This window comes from Eschrichtius robustus, chromosome 5, assembly GCF_028021215.1.
Source record: "Eschrichtius robustus isolate mEscRob2 chromosome 5, mEscRob2.pri, whole genome shotgun sequence".
NCBI lineage: Eukaryota > Metazoa > Chordata > Mammalia > Artiodactyla > Eschrichtiidae > Eschrichtius > Eschrichtius robustus.
The window spans coordinates 66,103,458-66,126,046 of record NC_090828.1 but is presented as its reverse complement, the minus strand read 5'-3'; the positions used below and the strand labels follow the sequence as shown (position 1 = coordinate 66,126,046).

Here is a 22,589-nt window from a genome sequence, read left to right as displayed (position 1 = left end):
ATGAGAAATGAGAAAAATTAGAAAATGTAGGCTGTAACTGTAGTTCCCTTTATGCTGATTGTTCTAGCAACCCATTCTCTTAAAGAGAGAATGGTCCTTAGCTGGAACTAGCCAGAAAGATGAGAAACCAGGAATCCAAGAACAATGAAACATTAATTCACAAACCAAAAATAAATAAAACCAAAACAATCAAAAACAAAACCTAGGCTCTAATCAATCTTTTTCAAAAGTGGTTTGAATCAGCCCAAGAGTCTCTTTGATTAATCTCAAAGACACTTTCTAAGAACTGCCTTTCCTCTTCCCCTGATTGGCATCGGTCTAGGCAAGTTTATGATTTAATGGCCTGTAGCATTGTACTATTTTTTAAAATACCATCCCACTTTAAGAAAGTACTTGTTTATTTGTAATTAAGTCCCATTAGTAGTGACTTGAATCCCATCAAGTTAAAGTAGACATAAAATGTATAAGTAAGCTCCTTTGGCTACTAATTTCTGCTACTACCTCCCCCAACCCTCCAGAAGAAGCACACACCATATAAGCCATATAGAGAAAACAAGTATTGGATTATTAAACAACAGTTTTAACCCAATTTAACTCTGCAGTAATATCAAGGGGTTGTCTTGGTCAGACTGAATATACAGGGGTAAAAGTGAATTGGACATGGGATCTTGTGAGCACAAGCTTATCTTCCATGGGTTGTAAACAATTCATTTTTAAGTGAAATCTTTAGCTTCTCTAATCTTTGCTTTTATTTCTGATCTAAACTTTTAACATTTGGGGAATATGTAAAGAAGGTGAAAAGGTAGTAAGTGGGATTAGATCTGGCTTTAAATAGTTGACTTTCCCTCAGTTTTGTCAAAATATGAATCTTCTTTGATAGCCTGAACTTCCACGTCCCCATCTATCATACGAATATCTGATGTTTTTTTGTCATTTTGCCTTAAACGGTAACTTTTATAAGCACGCTGAATGATGGTTGCTGAGACTACCTCTTGTTTTCGTTTCAGAGTAGTTGTAATTGGCTCATATGTGATCTTAAAAGGGCTGGCTAACGTAAATCCAGATTCCATCTCTGAAAGAACTTTCTCCATGCTCACATCTTTACTCATCACTCTCTTTGTTAAAGCGAGTAAGATGTCAAGGCAATGAATTCTGTCCCCAACAGCCATGGGAAGATCCATAGCAACGATCTGGCCCTTGTTTGGTTTTGCCATTAGAAGAGGAGGATCAAGAGCAGCTGCGAAGTCTGAAAGCTTGCTAGAGTCAATATACTGGGTTCTATCAGGATCAAACCTCTTCCATACCTGAAAAAATTTCCTAAAATCATCTTTACTCAATGTCTTGGCTTTTTTTTTAGAAGCAATATTTAAAAACTCCATGACAACAACAATGTACATGTTTACAATGATCAGCCATGATATGAGGATGTAACTGACAAAATAAACAATCCCAACAAAGGGGTTACCACAGTCTCCTCTAACCTGAGTCCCAGGGTTAATTTTATCAGGATCACAGTCAGACCATTTACTGTTGAAAATTGCATTGAGCATCTCGTCCCAACCAGCAAAGATTGTAACTTGGAAAAGACAGAGCATACTGCTGCCAAAGGTTTCAAAGTTGGACACGTCATTAATTCCAGCTTCCTTTTTAACATAGGCAAAATTGTACATTCCAAAGATGGCGTAGACAAACATGATCAGGAAGATAAGGAGACTGATGTTCAACAATGCGGGGAGGGACAGCATCAAAGGAAGCAGCAGATCATGGAACACCTTTGGTCCTTTCTCAGGACGCAGGATGTGGATGATCCGTGAGAGAAGTATCAGTTGCACAAGGGAAGGAGGTACAAGGTAATATCCCACCATCAGAGGCAGAAATAGTCCTTGGTGCAGAAAAAGATAAATCAGGCAATACAATTATTTAGAGGAATATAAATTATTTTACACTTCTTTGGTTTTCTTCTATATGTTAAGGTAATTAATCCTTCCCGTATAACATTTAGCACATACTGAAAGTCTGGGTTAGCCAAATACTAATTGTGGCAACGCTCAGAGTGTCTAACAAAATTTGGAAGAGAATTATTTCTACCATCATTTTCAGAGTATTACAGATCAAGCACTTCTGGAGTCGCAGATGGCATGAATTCATAATATACGACAGTAGTCATATTTTTTTTTTCCTGATTGCAGTTAGATCAAGAAATTTAATTCAACCCAACCTTTATTGGATACCTAATAAAGGTGTCAAGAAAATATGTGAAGATGAGTGACATGACTCCTATCCTCAAAGACCATATAACCTAGGGAGTAGAGGTAGACATTTAAACTAACTATAATGCAAGGCAGAAAGACCTATTGGATAAACATAGTTTAAAAAATATTTCATATTCAGTGATCACAGATTATAATTTGATTTATTGACTTCATAAATAGTATCTGGGACCTTAGGAGCTTTAAATGTGAATTGAATAAATGAGTCTTTGCCAAGAACTTTTCTTTCTGGCAATGGTGGGAGGATGAGGGCACTATGAGAGGGAGATATATAACTATAAAGCAAGGTGAAATTATAATTACCATAAAAAACATAAGGGATGCTCTCTGAAAGTACTGGAGAGGGTGTGGTTCATTCTGAGTTGAGAAGGGGAAAATCCCATGAAACTTCTAAATGAGATGGTATGTTTGCTGAATCTGGAAGGATCATGTCTCACATTTCTGTTAATTTGGTCACTGTCAATGATGGCATTCTCCCTGACGTTCTATCTTACATATACCCTCATTTCCACAGTGCTTTAGTGAACTTTCTACTCTGACTCAAATGTTCATTTCTCCTCAATCTCCCAAACCCTTCCATTATGCAGGAGGTTTTCCTACTTAACTATAAACACATTTTTACTTCTTCATCACTAAATTTTCTTCACTTCCTTTCTTATCTAAAATCTGACTCTATCTTGAGGACACTATTTCCCTTGCAACACTCTCAAGCACAGATAACTCACTCTTTCCCATTCCACATTTCACAGGGTAGAAAGATGGAACAAGCAAGCATCTTTCCCTCTTTCCAATGTGATTTCCAGATACTTTTCCTTCACATTAATTTTATAAACAAAAAAGAAACTTTTCACAGTTTGTGGACCATGACATTCAACTATACCATCTCCTACCATTCCTTGGTTCTATGATTTATTCATTCCCCCTCGTTCATATTCTTTGGAGACTTTGGTACATGGCTCACTGTCACCCTTTCCACCCCAGCACCTTCCATCAACAACCCATTGAAAGGCTAGCCCTCCAGTATTTGGCTTTCTTAAATTTTAATAATCTCCATCATTTTACTGTAGACACAACCATCTATGGGCACATTCTGCACCCAGGATACCTGACCTTCTGAGATCTCAAATTCGAACATCTTTATCTCAGACTGCAATCTCCTCTCCTTCTAGATGTCTGATTCAGTAAGTCTCATTTCAGTCTCATGGGGCTCTTTAATTCTGTTTTCCTCTGTTTTCTTCCTATCAGCCCTTTCCTGACTTTACATACTTTTCTAGCAAGCTTCTTGTACTTGTCCATCAATATTAGCTGCACTGCCTCTACTACCAGCTGATGAATGAATTTTCTGGGAGCACAACTGAGCAGTTTATCTACATTTTTCACTACTGACTGCATAGAATAGTACTTGACAATAACATTAAATATTGTTTCTACTCTTATGGAGATAACATTCTAGTATGTGTCTTATGGGAGGCAGACAATAAACAAACTTTTCTCTGCCTAAAACACTTTTATCCTAGATTCTTGGCTACCTCCTTATCCAATAGGTCTCTATTTAGATTTTTGCTTCTTCCGTGACGTTTTCTCTGATCTCTACTTACTGATTAGGTGCTCCTCACTCTGTTGTGCTGCGGTGGCACCCCATGCTTCTTCCCTTATCATAACCTTAATAGCACAACATTAAAATGTACTGTTTAATTGTCTGCATCCCTTGATAGATTATAAACTATGTATATACAGGAATTATGCCTACTTTGTTTGTAACTGAATTCTTTGCACACAGCATAATACATATTCACAAAGAGGGTAATCAAGTATATTTGTTAAATATAGGACTGGGATCTCCAGAGTAAGAGAAAACTTGTAACAAATTCATTAAACCCTAAAACTCTAGTGTTGTGAAAGTAGCAAACAGTTTTAGAGATTAGAGGAAAGGGAACAATAATGAGTTTGAAAGGTTATATCATGCTAAGACATAAAGGTCCGTCTAGTGTCATCTTAGAAAAATAATGTATGTGATATACTGAAGGGGTAATTAAGCATTTATCTGGTGGTCTGTGAAGTCAAGTCTATGTATTAATTCAGAAAGTATTTTAAATATCTTATATCTGTCAGGCATGTGTACATGTATGAATGTAAAAATGTAAGGCATTCCTGCTGGAAATAAAAAGGATCCCTACCTGTTTTGCTTATTAAGAGACTATATCTCAGGAGATGTTTACTCTAAGAGTTTGCCTGAATTAGTATTATTACAAATGAAAATCTGACTAAACAAAATCTTACCTGTAATAGAGAAAACAACCACCATAAAATCAAAAAGGTTCCATCCATTGGTGAAATAGTTGTAATGGAAAACGACGAGCTTTAGTACACATTCTCCAGTGTACAGTGTAACAAAAACTGAGTTAATCCAGTAGAGAGCAATGTCAATTTTTGGGTTCTGTTGATCACTTTGTATCATAATGGTTATTGCTTGGAAAAATATAAGAACCATGATGATGACATCAAAAACTTGATTTGTTACCAAGTCAAAGACAAATCCTTGGAACTTGTTCTGTGTGTAAAGAAAAAAAGTTTAATATTTTTATTAACAAGATATTTATACGGACGTATTGTCTTTAGATTTACAGCTTCCCTCCCAGCATGAATAGGAGAATAACTGAAGACTAAGTTTTTACCAAGCTATGACTATAGCACAGAGTAAAAGCAAACAAACAGAAAGACCATCAAAAGCTCTTTCAAAGACTATATTTTAAAAATGTTGTCAAAAGCATTTGTTGTTAAGAATTTTTAAAACACATCTTCATTTGTAAGAGAGAATATATAAAGGAAACTTTTTCAGAACTTAAAACAAAAATCTAGATATTTCCTTACTTCTGGGCGAGGTACTGGTTTTTGAGAGACTTCGCACATCAGCTTCTTCAGTGCATGGTATTGTTTCTTCTGTTTTACTGTTATAAAGATATTTGAGCCTCCCAGGTAAAGAAATGAAAGAAAAAGATGTTAAAATCATATTTAATCCAAATTTCATCTTACATTAATATGCGTTTTCGAAAGCTTGGCAATTATTGATTTAATCCTTTAAAAAAGGCTTAACTGCAATGAACTAAATCATGTTTAAACATGTCTGACCTTCTGCACAAAAATTCATACAAAACACAGAGTATACACTGGAACTGATTGATAATCAATTATCTTTTGATGAACTTTCCGATGGGTAGTCAACCTTATTTTAACTTTTTAGTTACTGAGGCCTACCTCTTGTTAGAGACAAAGGAGAAACAGCAGAGGATATCTGGAAAGGTTACTAAGAAAAGTTGAACTAAAAAGCTAAAGGTAAAGCTGGTTTGTACCTTTTAATAATCAGCAAAAAAATAATTGGTCATATATGTGTTTTTATATGTTCATACATTACTTAATTTTCCAAATACTATTAGAAGATACTTTTCAGTATTATTCAAAAAGCACCAGTGCTTACCTCTTCATAGAAACTTCTAGGGATTATTCGTCTTTGTGTTTCTAGTGTTAATTTCAGTATCTTATACAGAATATGCAAAGTGAATAAGAGGTGAACATTTAATGTGTTAATCTAGGAATTAGGAATTGTTACTGCCCATGTCAGGACTTGCTCACTTAAAATTGACAGGGGTCATCAGTTTGAAGTCCAGAAGCAAATCCTAGGATATTATCCCATTAGGTTGAAATCGTTAGGAAGATGAAGCATCCAATTCAATGAATATTTCATTTGACCACTGATCTCTCTAATCCCATCTAATTAGTGCAGACTCAGAGTGGTTTGTTTACCAGATTCTACATGTGGTTAAACTTTGATGACATGGCCAAAGATGGAATTTCAAGATTAAACTCTTCTTTTCTTTGATTTACCACAAGTCATTCCTACACCTAATAGGAAGTACGGCCCTGAGGTTAAAATAAGTGAACTTATATGACTTTTGAGGCATTTGTATTAACAGAAGCCCTGAAGGGAGTCTTTGTGTGGAGATGGCACCAAACATGGGTTGTTAAATTCTGCCTCTGAATTCTCTCTTATGTGTTTCAAGCGCTCCTATTTAGGTCATGTAATTAGGATTTATGACTCCCTCTACTTCTAGCAGAAAAAGCTATTTCAACCAGCAAATATGTCTCTGCTGGTTATGACTCTGAAAGCTTTGAGTATATCAGAGAGTAAAAAAGTGTGGCTTATTTTTCTTGAACATCTTCAGATATTTGTGCAGATGCATAACAATCTTATTTTTCAGCATGTCATTATTTACAAACCTATATACAGAAACATTTGTAATTTTTAACGTTTAAACTTGTCTGTGCTTATTTGAATATAGAAAACAATGTAAAGATGAACATTTCAGCAATATCCATCAATCTGCAGGAACATCAATCATTTTTTTAAAGATAAGTACCAAATAAAAACAATATTAAGCTGAATCCAAAACCAATTATTTGAAGCAGGACATATTTTTTCCCTCGGGCATTGATGAACAAAGAATATTTATACTTATCTTTACTTTATGTTTGTTGAAATTAGCAATAATAGCACCAATCAACATACTCAGAGGAAGAAATAATCCAATGATAATAAAGTCAATAAAGTAACAATACATGTAGATGTTGTCTTCAAAATTAGGCTGCATATCTACCTAAAAGTTAAATTAAAAAATAAGCAAAATAAGGCAGAGCACAGAGGATTTTTAGGGCAGTGAAAATACTCTGTATGATATTATAATGAAGGGTATATGTTATTATACATTTGTCCAAACCCATAGAATGTACAACACTGAGTGAACCCTATGAACTATGAACATTGGGTGATTATGATGTGTCAATGTAGGTTCGTCTTTGGTAAAAAATGTAGCACTGTGGTGAGGAATGTCAATAATGGGGAGGTGTGCATGTGTGAGGGCAGAGGTATATGGGAAATCTCTGTACCTCCCTCTCAATTTTGCTGTAGATCTAAAATTTCTCTGAAAAAATTGTTTTTAAAAATAAAATAAAAAGTGAGAAAATAAGCAAAATATTTATACTGACCTTTTAAGACTTAGAAAATAATTTATGACAAAAAAAATACAACAGTGATACTTGAGGCAATATTTCCTCCTTGTTCTTTGGTGAAGAGATATCATGGCTTTTATCTGAATTTTAAAGTTTATTGCATTGGTTTAATCATTTTTATGATAATCCTTCAAATGGGTCTATTTGGCCTCAACCATTGTATATAATCCTGGAAGGAGTTCATTGTTCATGAAATATTCAATCTGAAATGTATTTAATTTCTATCTAGCATAAGCATTTGCTTTTACCATGTTAATTACTCAATTATTGCTTGTGTCCTGTCCTTGAATTGCAAAAATGACTTTGTGTGAACCTTAACAGTGGCTCTAGGATTATATTGTACTTACACCAACAGAATCAACTGCTGAATTCATAATAGTGATCCATCCATTAAATGTGGCCTGTAAAAATGGCATGTATTTAATTTTTATGGAAATCTTCTGTTTTGTGGCAAGTAAAAATTAAAACTCAATCTGTTATTAATACAGTAAAGCATTTGATTAGTAAGGCTGACCACACTTCAATATACTGTGTAATTGAGATCTTTACCACTTTCATTTTTACATTTGTATTGTCTATTAACAACTATTTAAAACTACTTAGCTTAATTGTAGTTAATAACTTAAAATATTTTAAGATAGTATTAATAAAAAGAGAGAGAGAGAGCACTGGTTAGATAGATAGATAAATGGTAAGTAAATACACGCTGCCCAAGTGTCATAGTTAGTTGTAACTGCTGTATATGTGCTTTACTATGACGGAGGTAAGACAGGAATTATTCACCACCTTATATCTGCTAGATATTGGGGGACCAAGTAGCCATTCCTCAAAGCACTAAGTAGAAACAAAATAGCAGTAATCTGAGTTAGATCAAAAATTGTGAACCTATTATCTCATCAGTGGTGGAGGAAATAGCTTTGGCCAGTACCTGTCATTTCCTCCGTTAGTCCTACCTTTATTTCCACTTCCTTCTCCCAACAGAGCAAGGACTATATTTCACTTTTGTCTTTCTAAATGAGCTTACTATAGTATGTCCCATAACATGTATCTGCTAACTAATAATTGCTAAAATAATTTAAAACCAACTTTATTAAGCATCCACATTTTGTCCTTTATGTTCACATACAATATGAATGAACATGTAATTCACAAATTCAAACATGTACTTACTACTTGAAGCAGTGAAAGAAAACTGATTCCAACATTATCAAAGTTCAGTTTTGCATTCTCCCATGGCATGGATTCATTAAACACAAGGCTTTCACATTGACTTCTATTCATGACTTCAGATACAGGAAACCTTTCTCCACTTGTTGGGTCAATGCATTCATAGAATGTGCCAGCAAATAAGTGTACTCCTATGATGCTAAAAGCCAGCCAGATCATAAGGCAGACCAGAAACACATTCAATGTGGGTAAAGTTGTTTTTACCAAATCTCTCACTACCACCTGGCATATAAAAAACAAACATGTAAACTTTAGGTAAGAAATGTGAAAGTGTTTTAATTAAATTGGAAATATTTATTAATGTAAGGTCATATTGAAATAACAACAAAAAGGCCATCTTTAAAGATTTAATAGATCACATCTGGTATTTGAATAACCTAAAAAACAAATTTCAGTTAAAAATATATATTAAAGGCCGTGAGCCTGTGCTCTAGTGTCAGACTCAGTGCACCCCGTTACCTCACCACCCACACCTGCCCGGACGGTCCCGTTGCCTCCTGCCTGAGCAACTTCAGTGCTGGCTAATCAGACGAGACCAGCCCCAGGTTGCTGATCTTTCTGGAAAGTTTTTTAACTGTGGAGGAGAAAGGAAATGTCTTAGCTTTAGAAGATAGGCCTGCCTTGAGGGAGTGGCAGACAGGTTGAGGGGGCTGGATTTCTAATAAGTAGAGAGAGGGTGGAAGAACATAATAGGTCCTGAGGGCTTCTGAACCCCAACCAGGTCAGCCCAGCACAGCTTCACCCAACATGACCCTTGGAAGGGAAGAAGCGAGGCCCTGGTTTATTAAATGTGAGGAATAAAATGCCTGCAGTAGAACTAAAACAATCAGAGTGGTTGATGAAAGAAAGAGAGAGAGAGAAGAGAAGAGAAGAGAAGAAATGAAACAAAAAGAAAAGAAAAGAAGGATTGAGATGTTCGAGTTTTAACAAGCTGCCACACGATGCCCATGTGCTGGTCTTAAGATCACATTTTGGATACTGCGTGGCTGACAGGGTCTTGGTGCTCCGGCCGGGTATCAGGCCTGAGCCTTGGAGGTGGGAGAGCCGAGCTCAGGACATTGGGCCACCAGAGACCTCCTGACCCATGTAATATCAAACGGTGAGAGCTCTCCCAGAGATCTCCATCTCAACGCTAAGACCCAGCTCCACTCAACAACCAGCAAGCTCCAGTCCTGTACACTACATGCCAAACAACTAGCAAGACAGGAACACAACCCCACCCATTAGCAGAGAGGCTGCCTAAAATCATAATAAGTTCACAGACACCCCAAAACAAAACAACAGACGTGTTTCTGCCCACCAGAAAGACAAGATCCAGCCTCATCCACCAAAACACGGGCACCAGTCCCCTCCACCAGGAAGCCTACACAACCCACTGAACCAACCTCACCCACTGGGGGCAGACATCAAAAACAACAGGACCTATGAACCTGCAGCCTGTAAAAAGGAGACCCCAAACACAGTAAGTTACGCAAAATGAGAAGACAGAGAAATACTCAGCAGATGAAGAAGCAAAGTAAAAACCCACCAGACAAAACAAATGAAGAGGAAATAGGCAGTCTACCTGAAAAAGAATTCAGAGTAATGATAGTAGAGATTATCCAAAATCTTGGAAATAGAATGGAGAAAATACAAGAAACATTTCACAAGGACCTAGAAGAACTAAAGAGCAAAGAAACAATGATAAACAACACAATAAATGAAATTAAAAATTCTCTAGAAGGAATCAATAGCAGAATCACTGAGGCAGAAGAATGGATAAGTAACCTGGAATATAAAATACTGGAAATAGTTACAGAGCAGAATAAAGAAAAAAGAATGAAAAGAATTGAGGACAGTCACAGAGACTTCTGGGACAAAATTAAATGCACCAACATTTGAATTATAGGGGCCCTAGAAGAACAGAAAAAGAAAGGGACTGAGAAAATATTTGAAGAGATTATAGTTGAAAACTTCCCTAATACAGGGAAGGAAATAGTCATTCAAGTCCAGGAAGTGCAGAGAGTACCATACAGGATAAATCCAAGGAGAAACACGCCAAGACACATATTAATCAAACTATCAAAAATTAAATACAAAGAAAAATATATTAAAAACAGCAATGGAAAAGCAACAAATAACATACAAGGGAATACCCATAAGGTTAACAGCTGATCTTTCAGCAGAAACTCTGCAAGCCAGAAGGAAGTGGCAGGACATATTTCAAGTGATGAAAGGGAAAAACCTACAACCAAGATTACTCTACCGAGAAAGGATCTCATTCAGATTCAACAGAGAAGTTAAAACCTTTACAGATAAGCAAAAGCTAAGAGAATTCAGCATCACCAAACCAGCTTTACAACAAATGCTAAAGGAACTTCCCTAGGCAGGAAACACAAGAGAAGGAAAAGACCTACAAAAACAAACCTAAAACAATTAAGAAAATGGGAATAGGAACAAACATATCAATAATTACCTTAAATGTAAATGGATTAACTGCTCCAACTAGAAGACATAGGCTGGCTGAATGGATACAAAAACAAGACTTGTACATATGCTGTCTACAAGAGACCCACTTCAGACCTAGGGACACATACAGACTGAAAGTGAGGGGTTGGAAAAAGATATTCCATTCGAATGGAAATCAAAAGAAAGCTGGAGTAGTAATTCTCATATCAGACAAAATAGACTTTAAAATAAAGACTATTATAAGAGAAAAAGAAGGACACTACATAATGATCAAGGGCTCAATCCAAGAAGAAGATATAACAATTGTAAATATTTATGCACCCAACATAGGAGCACCTCAATACGCAAGGCAAATGTTAACAGCCATAAAAGGGGAAATCGACAGTAACACAATCATAGTAGGGGACTTTAACACCCCACTTTCACCAATGGACAGATGATCCAAAATGAAGATAAACAAGGAAACACAAGCCTTAAATGACACATTAAACAACATGGACTTAATTGATATTTATAGGACATTCCATCCAAAAACAATAGAATACACTTTCTTCTCAAGTGCTCATGGAACATTCTCCAGGATAGATCATATCTTGGGTCACAAATCAAGCCTTGGTACATTTAAGAAAATTGAAATCATATCAAGTATCTTTTCCAACCACAATGCTATGAGACTAGATATCAATTACAGGAAAAAAAATTGTAAAAAATACAAAAACATGGAGGCTAAACAATAGACTACTAAATAACCAAGAGATCAGTGAAGAAATTAAGAGGAAATCAAAAAATACCTAGAAACAAATTACAATGAAAACACGACAGCCCAAAACCTATGGGATGCAACAAAAGCAGTTCTAAGAGGGAAGTTTATAGCAATATAATCCTACCTCAAGAAACAAGAAAAATGTCAAATAAACAACTTAACCTTACACCTAAAGCAATTAGAGAAAGAAGAACAAAAAGACTCCAAAGTTAGCAGAAGGAAAGAAATCATAAAGATCAGATCAGAAATAAATGAAAAAGAAATGAAGGAAACGATAGCAAAGATCAATAAAACTAAAAACTGGTTCTTTGAGAAGATAAACAACATTGATAAACCATTAGCCAGACTCATCAAGAAAAAAGGGAAAAGACTCAAATCAACAGAATTAGAAATGAAAAAGGACAAGTAACAACAGAAATACAAAGGATCATGAGAGATTACTACAAGCAACTATATGTCAATAAAATGAACCACCTGGAAGAAATGGACAAATTCTTTGAAAAGCACAACCTTCCGAGACTCAACCAGGAAGAAATAGGAAATATAAACAGACCAATCACAAGCACTGAAATTGAAACTGTGATTAAAAATCTTCCAATAACCAAAGCCCAGGACCAGATGGTTTCACAGGCAACTTCTATCAAACATTTAGAGAAGAGCTAACACCTATCCTTCTGAAACTATTCCAAAATACAGCAGAGGAAGGAACACTCCCAAACTCATTCTACAAGCCCACCATCACCCTGATACCAAAACCAGACAAAGAAGTCACAAAAAAAGAAAACTATAGGCCAGTATCACTGATGAATATAGATGCAAAAATCCTCAACAAAATATCAGCAAACAGAATCCAACAGCACATTAAAAGGATCATGATCCAGTGGGGTTTATCCCAAGAATGCAAGGATTCTTCAATCTATGCAAATCAATCAATGTGATACACCATATTAACAAATTGAAGGAGAAAAACCATATGATAATCTCAGTGGATGCAGAAAAAATTTTTGACAAAATTCAACACCCATTTATGATGAAAACCCTCCAGAAAGCAGGCATAGAGGGAACTTACCTCAACATAATAAAGGCCATTATATGACCAACCCACAGCAAACATTGTTCACAATGGTGAAAAACTGGAACCATTTCCTCTAAGTTCAGGAACAAGACAATGTTGCCCACTCTCACCACTATTATTCAATGTAGTTTTGGAAGTTTTAGCCACAGCAATCAGAGAAGGAAAAGAAATAAAAGGAATCCAAATCGGAAAAGAAGAAGTAAAGCTGTCACTGTTTGCAGATGACAAGATACTATACATAGAGAATCCTAAAGATGCTACCAGAAAACTACTAGAGCTAATCAATGAATTTGGTAAAGTAGCAGGATACCAAATTAATGCACAGAAATCTCTTTCATTCCTACACACTAATGATGAAAAATATGAAAGAGAAATTAAGGAAACACTCCCATTTACCATTGCAAGAAAAATATAAAATACCTAGGAATAAACCTACTTAAGGAGACAAAAGACCTGTATGCAGAAAACTCCAGACGCCAATGAAAGAAATTAGAGATGGTACAAACAGATGGAGAGACATACCATGTTCTTGAATTGGAAGAATCAACATTGTGAAAATGACTATACTACCCAAAGCAATCTACAGATTCAATGCAAACACTATGAAACTACCAATGGCATTTTTCACAGAATGATAACAAAAAACTTCACAATTTGTATGGAAACACAAAAGACCCCGAATAGCCAAAGCAATCTTGAGAAAGAAAAATGGAGCTGGAGGAATCAGGCTCCCAGACTTCAGACTATACTACAAAGCTACTGTAATCAAGAAAGTATTGTACTGACTCAAAAACAGAAATATAGATCAATGGAACAGGGTAGAAAGCCCAGAGATAAACCCACGCACATAGGGTCACCTTATCTTTGATAAAGGAGTCAAGAATATACGATGGAGAAAAGACAGCCTCTTCAATAAGTGGTGCTGAGAAAACTGGATAGCTACATGTAAAATAATGAAATTAGAACACTCCCTAACACCATACACAAAAATAAACTCAAAATGGATTAAAGACCTAAATGTAAGGCCGGACACTAAAACTCTTAGAGGAAAACATAGGCAGAACACTCTATGACATAAATCACAGCAAGATCCTTTTTGACCCACCTCCTAGAGAAATGGAAATAAAAACAAAAATAAACAAATGGGACCTAATGAAACAAAAGTTTTTGCACAGCAAAGGAAACCATAAACAAGACAAAAAGCAACCCTCAGAATGGGAGAAAATATTTGCAAACGAAGCAACTGACAAAGGATTAATCTCCAAAATATACAAGCAGCTTATGCAGTCAGTATCAAAAAAACAAACAACCCAATCCAAAAATGGGCAGAAGATCTAAATAGACATTTCTGCAAAGAATATCCACAGATTGCCAACAAACACATGAAAGGATGCTCAACATCACTAATAATTAGAGAAATGCAAATCAAAACTACAATGAGGTATCACCTCACACCAATCAGAATGGCCATCATCAAAAATCTACAAACAATAAAGGCTGGAGAGGGTGTGGAGAAAAGGGCAACCTCTTGCATTATTGGTGGGAATGTAAATTGATACAGCCACTATGGAGAACAGTATGGAGGTTCCTTAAAAAACTAAAAATAGAACTACCATAGGACCCAGCAATCCCACTACTGGGCATATACCCTGAGAAAACCACAATTCAAAAAAGAGTCATGTACCACAATGTTCATTGCAGCATTATTTACAACAGCCAGGACATGGAAGCAACCTAAGTGTCCATCGACAGATGAATGGATAAAGAAGATTTGGCACATATATACAATGGAATATTACTCAGTCATAAAAAGAAACAAAATTGAGTTATTTGTAGTGAGCTGGATGGACCTAGAGTCTGTCATACAGAGTGATGTAAGTCAGAAGGAGAAAAACTACTCCAGAGTGGGAAGTTTGGGAAATGAATCTACCACCTAAAATTAAATAATAGCAATAATCTATGATCACTGTCTCCATTTCCTCAGTTCCCTTCATTCTTTAAATATTATTGATACATTCAGAATTTTATTCTTATCACTCCACTAAAGCTGTTATGGTGAATGTAAACCAGTGGCTATACCCAATAAAATATTTTCAATCTTTGCTACCTCTTTATCTTTCCTTTATCATTTATACTTTGACTCCTTTTCCCCAACCTCACTTCTTTCTCTCTCTCTCTCTTTTTTTCCCTGAGGGACCCTTCTCTTTTCTACCATTCTAACCTTTCCTTCCCTCAGCCATTACTGGATATGTAGCCTTTTGCCTATACTTTCTTTCTTATATTCCTTAGATTTCTGTCCTTGAATTAATATTTTGATTTTTAATTATGCTTTTAATTACATTTAGTTTTATTTCTAAAACTAAGTCACAGATCCTTTGTTGACCTTTAGATATTTTGAAAGGCCCATTGATGCTTCTGATGAAAAAAATGCTATGTCTATTAGAAAATACACACAAATGTAAGAATAAAAGCAATAGATATGGTTGAAACAAATATTTAAATAGTAAGAGCACCTGAAGACCTGAAGCTTATTAAGTACATAAAACATTAATTTTGTAATCACTTAGCTTCCATATATACTCAGTTAATTCAGCTACAGAACTTCCAGAGGATGAGATGAAGATTAAGATCTGAATCTGACCTTGACCTAAACATAATTATTTACCTGACCTCGAATTGTCCATGGCTACTGTCTCATTGCCGTTCTAATTAATGAATGGCATCAAATAGTACAGCACTTGATTTCTGACAGAGGCAGCTTCCCTAGCAAATCGCTTCCTACTTTTCTGTGAATCAAGGGCAGAAAATTTGCTGATTTTGACACTTTTTTTTCGTCTTTGTATCTAAATTTATTAGGAAAAAGAAACCCTGATATTATGCCAGAATGTTTTTTAAAATAAGGAAAAGTAGTCTAGTTACATTCATTATCTAATTTTTGTGTGTTAGTGTATATCTGTACATGTGTTTTGCTTTATTTAGGTATAATTTACAAAAATTGTGTAAATTTAAGATGTACAAGGTGATGTCCTGATATATGTATAAATTGTGAAATGATTCCCACAATCAAGCTAATTAACACATCCATCACTTCACATAATTATCTTTTTGGGTATGTGGTGAGAAACATTTAAGATCTACTCTCTTAGAAAATTTCGAGTATACAGTGCAGTATTACTAACTGTAGTCACCATACTGTACACTAGATCCCCAGAACTTATTCATCTTATAAATGAAAGTTTGGACCCTTTGATCAACATTTCTCCATTTCCCTTACCCACAGTCCCTATGTTTTAATAGGCCATGTGTAGTTTATAACTCTAGAATATACTATGAAATTATCTTATCACTAAACTGACTTTATGCTAGAAATTTGGCTGTATTGTCATTCCTGAATCTTACAGATCTTTTCAGTCATTTTCTCCTTTTCAGCTTATTTTCCTCCTTATTTTGGTTTAAAAGCACTGGGGAATATCACCACCTGTGGACTTCCATCATGTTGTTAATAAAGTGTTTTGTAAGTCATAATGTAAATTACAATTAATATTCAAAATTTGTGTTTCCTAGGTGTATGATAACTGGAATTTTTCTGTATTTGCTACATGATCAAATGTTTCTTTCCCAACACCAGCACATCAAATGTATTTGGAGAATAGGTTGACCAGTCACAGATTCGTATTAATTACAAAAATATTGTCAATCATGCATTTGCATATATATTAAAATATAATTAACATACTTAAAACATACACACATATATACACACAACTGTGTATCACATAATCATATTATATTGAATCATATAAAGATGGTACTATTAAAATTTTGGCAGTATGTTTTTGGTAGAATACATTTTTAAAATTACTTATATTTCTGTTTGGATTTATAATAATTACTCAAATTTTGAAATAAAAATAAATATCTATTTTTTAACCAAGTGGAAAGAATTTAAGTATTGAGTTTCTTAATGAATGGCAGTTTAAATGTAACATACAATGTATCAACTATAAAAACAATACAGCTTAAACATAAATTATATTTCTTATTGTTTCCACCTACATTGAATATATGACATTCCATAGTATTAGTCAAATAGGCAGGCTAATGTTAAATAATCCATGTAAATGACAAATGCAAGGAAATATAAATGCATGATTACAAAATAAAAGGTAAAATACGACTCTCCCATTTCTGCATATAATTGATCACTGTATAGCTACATAATTATACTACTTGTGGTGGTCATAGACTCTGTTTTTTCTTCTAGGTTGAGTCACATGGGACTTCCACTATAGGCCCAAAGATTGAACATTGGCCATTTTATATGGTGCAACCTATTAGTTTCCCTTACATTGTTCAGAAGAAGCTTTAACATGGGAGTGAGAGAGAGAAGACTGGCAAGAATTCATAATTTGTGACATGTGACTTAAAAGTGAATTTATTTTAAAATTCAAACTGTTATTTCATTTGGTAAATTAATAAGTGTGTATAATGTCCTTATAATTTAAATAAGTTAGCTAACTGATCAACATTTCATTTTCTATCAGTTATATTTTTAACATGGACATAATTTCATTAATACTTCTATGTATCAGTGGGTTAGAATGGTATTACTTTTTTCTCTCTCAACTATTAGATTTTTTGCTTATCTTTATTACTTTTCATATCTTATGAGCAATAAAGTCCCAAAATGTTAATAAGCATAACTAATAAACCTTTCTTCTATATTTTTAATTAGTAATATGTAAGACTTTTGTATTAATATTGTTAAAGATACAAATGTGAAGACAACAATGATTGTTAATTTATGGAGCTTTATTAATCCTAAATAAAAGCCTATAGATTAGAAACTTTTGTCTTACCTTCATTCTTTCAAATTGAGATAGAACTCTGAGTGCTCGAAGGAATTTAATGGAAATAAGCGGTTTTAGTTCTTCCCGAGATTTGCCTATTAAGCTAATACAAAACACCTGGGTATATCAAAAAAAAGTGAATAGAATTTAATTTTAACTTTAATCAAAACAATGTGTAAAAAATCTTTTATTATGGAAAAGATACACAAAGCCTACTAAGAAATTTATGAAAAATTTTAATATACATTTCAATATATCTTAATGATGACCTACAGAAAGATATAAGAAAATCATTCTGTGTTAAAATCACTTAAAGAAAGATAAAACAAAACTATTTTCTGGTAACAGGAATATATGCTATCGAGATAAACAAAAGTTTGTATACTTGAGATTCTTTATGGTCAAGGCTTAATATTTATATCCATTTTTTATTTTTAAATTAAATTAAGAATCAGTTACATGATTATTTGCAATATAGTAATAGTACACAATGTATTCATTAAAACAAAATTCAGAATATATTTACATATGAATCTAAATATGAAGATGGTTAAGATGATATAAAATATAGGATTTCAGAGAAGAGGCATAAAGAAGGAAATGAATACTGTTAAGACCAAGTACTAATTACCAAAAAATATAGCAAGATTCTAAGGTGATTTTTTAAACTAAACATATATGTATTAATATGATTCAAATTTTAAAAAATTAACGGAGATTGAGCAAGGTGGCATAGTTATGATTAACTTTTGTTGTATCTTCATATTTTCTGTATTTTCAAGGCAATATAAATGAAAAAAAATTACTCTCTTTTACCCTACTCTAAAGAGATTATCTTGAAGTGGACTTTGAAGTAAGGGTATCATTTATATAAGCATGGAGGGATGTGGACTCAAAAGAACAATAACCAGAAAACAGGAAGGTGGGTTGCAGGTGTAGTATGGTTTGGTTGAAGTAGAAGGTTAATTGCAAGAATTAATTTAGAAGACAAAGGTCAGATATTGGAAGTCATTATTTAAAGACTGAGAAGCTTCAATCATTGTTTATAGAATAGGGAGACATTTGTGCATTCGACAAAAATTATTGAGCACCTAATATGTGACATGAATTGTTCTAGGCATATAGGATAAGGAGAGAACCAAACTGAGAAAATATTTTGCCTTAATGGAGCTTATCTTTCAGTAAGCAAAATCAATGAGTAAATTATATTGGGCTGGCTAAAAGGTTTGTTTGGTTTTTTTCTGTAAGATGGCTCTAGTAGCACTTAGTTGTCTTTAACTTCATTTGAAACAATTTTGTTAGATTGTATTGTGACAGCTGTCATATCTGTGTGCATTTTTAAAAATCTTATCAAAATTGGTGAATTTTTGTTTAACCATTTTAATATTGAAGATGGAAGAAAAAAAGCAACATTTTCAGCATATTATGCTTTATTATTTCAAGAAAGGTAAAAACGCAACTGAAATGCAAAAAAAGATTTAGTAGTTTTTGAAGAAGGTGTTGTGACTGGTCAAACGTGTCAAAAGTGGTTTACGAAGTTTTGTGCTGGAGATTTCTTGCTGGATGATGCTCTATGGTTGGGTAGACCAGTTGAAGTTGATAGCGATCAAATCAAGACATTAATTGAGAACAATCACCGTTATACCATGTGGGAGATAGCTGGCATACTCAAAATATCCAAATCAAACGTTGAAAATCATTTGCACCAGCTTGGTTATGTGAATCACTTTGATGTTTGGGTTCCACATAAGTTAAGCGAAAAAAACCTTCTTGACCGTATTTCTGCATGCGATTCTCTACTTAAGTGTAATGAAGATGTTCTGTTTTTAAAAAAATTTGTGACGGGCGATGAAAAGTGGCTACTGTACAATAATGTGGAATGGAGGAGATGGTGGGGCAAGCGAAATGAACCACCACCAACCACACCAAAGGCCAGTCTTCATCCAAAGAAGGTGATGTTGTGTATATGGTGGGATTGGAAAGAGAGTCCTCTATTATAAGCTCCTTCTGGGAAACCAAAAGATTAATTCCAACAAGTACTCCTCCCAATTAGACCAACTGAAAGCAGCACTCAGCGAAAAGTATCCGGAATTAGTCAACAAAAAACGCATAACCTTCCATGAGTTTAATGCAAGACCACATGTTTCTTTGATGACCAGACAAAAACTATTATGGTTTGGCTGGGAAGTTCTGACTCACCCGCTATATTCACCAGACATTGCACCTTTGGATTTCCATTTATTTTGGTCTTTACAAATTTCTCTTAATGGAAAATATTTCAATTCCCTGGAAGACTGTAAAAGGCACCTAGAACAGTTCTTTGCTCAAAAAGATAAAAAGTTTTGGGAAGATGGAATTATGAAGTTGCCTGAAAAACGGCAGAAAGTAGTGGAACAGAAGGGTGAATATGTTGTTCAATAAAGTTCTTGGTGAAAATGAAAAATGTGTCTTTTATTTTTACTTAAAAACCGAAGGAACTTTTTGGCCAACCCAATATAATATTAATAGGAAATGAAGAAAGCAGAGAAAGCACAAAGGAGTATTGTAGTGGTTGCAGTTTTAAATATGGTAGTGCAGAAAGACCTAACTTCAAGTTTCTTTTCAGCAGACATAAATGAGGTGAGCCAGCAAAAGTTTCAGGTGGAAGGAAGAATAAGTGCAAAGGCACTAAGATAGAAGTAATTTTGGCATGGTTTTTGAACTTCAAGAATTCCGGTGCTGGTGGAGCAGTATATAGACCAGGATGGGGGAAAGGGAGAGTAGCAGGAAATAAGACTGGATCATGTAGACACTTGTAGGCCTTTGATTGCAAAGACTGTAGCTTTTACTACGTGTGAGGGGTGTTTATTGGAGGATTTCAAGAAAAGTGACTTGAACTGAGTTTCATTTTACAACAGTACAACATACGTGGTTGCTATGTGGAGAGGAGAACAAAGGTGTGCAGTGGTGGAAGCAAGGATCTCAGCTTGGAATCTACTGCAGTGATACAAATGGGCAGTTCTGGTAGCTTGGATCAGTGTGGTACTGGTGAAGGTAATGATAAGTAGTCTAATTTTAAATGTATGATTTAAAGGTAGAGCCAATCTAAATATTTTAGAATGCTGATATTTTCAAGATATTCTGCAGTAAGCCTATTCTAATTAGCAGCAGGTTTATAGGCAATGATTAGAAGAATCCAGGAGTTAAGTAATGAACTGTTCAAATTTTAGAATGAAAATAAAAGGATGGATGTGAAGCATTACATATGAAGAAATATGGGATGTTGGTGACTGAAAATGTATAGAGGGAAAAGAAAGATATAAGTAAATGGAAGAGTAAGTCAGAGTAAAGAAGGAAGAGTAAATCAAATAGCCTTTAAATTTTTTCTTTAAAATACGTACAATAACAACCATGAAGTCTAGTTGATACCAGCCATTAGTGAAATAGGCTTTAAAACCATATGCCATCCACTTTAGAAGCATTTCCAGAATAAAGATGTAAGTGAAGATCATGTCAGCATATTCTAATAAGATTTTAATAGTCTTCCTCTGATCAATATATATATCTTCAAAAGCCTGTGGGTAAAAAATTTAAGGATTAGTGTACATGTCATTTCTACAAGCTCTTTTGGCATAGAGGGGAATGAAATCCCATCTCTAGATGGTGAGCATTGTCATAGGTTGTAGTCTCAAGGGCTTGTTCACTTGGTTTGGATTTATTCACACAATCCACATCCGTTTTCTGATCCCATGCCTGTAGCAGACATCATTCATTGATTCCAGAACCTCCAAATTGTGTTCTAATTAGTGATCTGAAAAGCCATTCTCAAATCAGTTAATCAAACGTAAGAGGTGGAATCTTTAGTCACATCTGACCTGGTTCTTGTCTCTAATTCCACATAGCCATCTCATAGATATATGCTATTGAGAATAAAGGAGCAGAGATAAACAAACAAAGAAACAAACCCCCCCAAACCTGTGTTTTCAGAAATCCATGCTGCTATTACATGAAAAAGTCACAAAGCTTGTCAGATAAACCATTGGAAACACATGAATATGAAATAAAACTATACTGTTTTTCTAAAGTTTCTCAGTTTTAATAGATCAACCTCAATTTTACCGTGAAGGAAGCAAATTCTGATAATGTCATTCAAAGCGATTTCACAGTATTTTTTTAGCACTGAAAAAAAGGCAATAAAGTATCAATAACCTCAGGCAGACTTGTTTCAAAGTGCATTTGAGGTCAAAGATTAAACAAGGATGAAAATAATCTTCGGTAAAGAATGGTGTGATTCTTAAAAACCTATTGTTAAATAAAAGTAAATATAAAATAAGAGAATTGCCGACTTGAACGAATTATGGAGTAAAAGTGTTTATAAAAGCAGATTATAAATATCATCCAAAGTTATTTTAAAGGACTTTATTCATTACATGTATTTACTTACTGAATAGGTATATAATGTGAAATAATATAAAAAGATATACAGAAGCCTCTATTTCAATTAAAACATTAAAAAATAGGCAAAACCAATCTGTGGCAGTTGAAGTCCACATACTGGCTATCCACATGGAATGAAGAAATAACTGTTAGGGGTCAGAGTATGGTTCTGGAGCCCTGGGAGCATTCTATTTCTCAAGCCAGGTGATGGTTACATAGGTACATTCACTTGGTGAAAATCTTTTATGCTATACACTTATGATTTGCATGCTTTTCAGTATGTGTGCTAAATGTCAGTATAAAGTTTACTTTAAAAATATTTGCAGGGCTTCCCTGGTGGTGCAGTGGTTGAGAGTCCGCCTGCCAATGCAGGGGACACGGGTTCGAGGCCTGGTCTGGGAAGATCCCACATGCCGCGGAGCGGCTGGGCCCGTGAGCCACAATTACTGAGCCTGCGCGTCTGGAGCCTGTGCTCC

General features: G+C 34.7%; 1 protein-coding gene across 1 annotated transcript in view; it reads right to left on the bottom strand.

Annotated features, from left to right (window-relative positions):
- Window positions 1-340: 340 nt before the first annotated feature.
- Window positions 341-22,589, bottom strand: part of SCN7A (sodium voltage-gated channel alpha subunit 7) — a 63,057-nt gene continuing 40,808 nt past the window's right edge. Inside the window, exons 17-24 of the mRNA XM_068543951.1 lie at window positions 21,078-21,251; window positions 17,707-17,814; window positions 8,505-8,783; window positions 7,678-7,735; window positions 6,785-6,918; window positions 5,142-5,246; window positions 4,551-4,821; window positions 341-1,882 (exon numbers count right to left, since the gene is read on the bottom strand). Of these exons, the coding sequence (XP_068400052.1) occupies window positions 828-1,882; window positions 4,551-4,821; window positions 5,142-5,246; window positions 6,785-6,918; window positions 7,678-7,735; window positions 8,505-8,783; window positions 17,707-17,814; window positions 21,078-21,251 (2,184 nt within the window). The 3' untranslated portion in view covers window positions 341-827. The remainder of the gene's footprint in view (window positions 1,883-4,550; window positions 4,822-5,141; window positions 5,247-6,784; window positions 6,919-7,677; window positions 7,736-8,504; window positions 8,784-17,706; window positions 17,815-21,077; window positions 21,252-22,589) is intronic.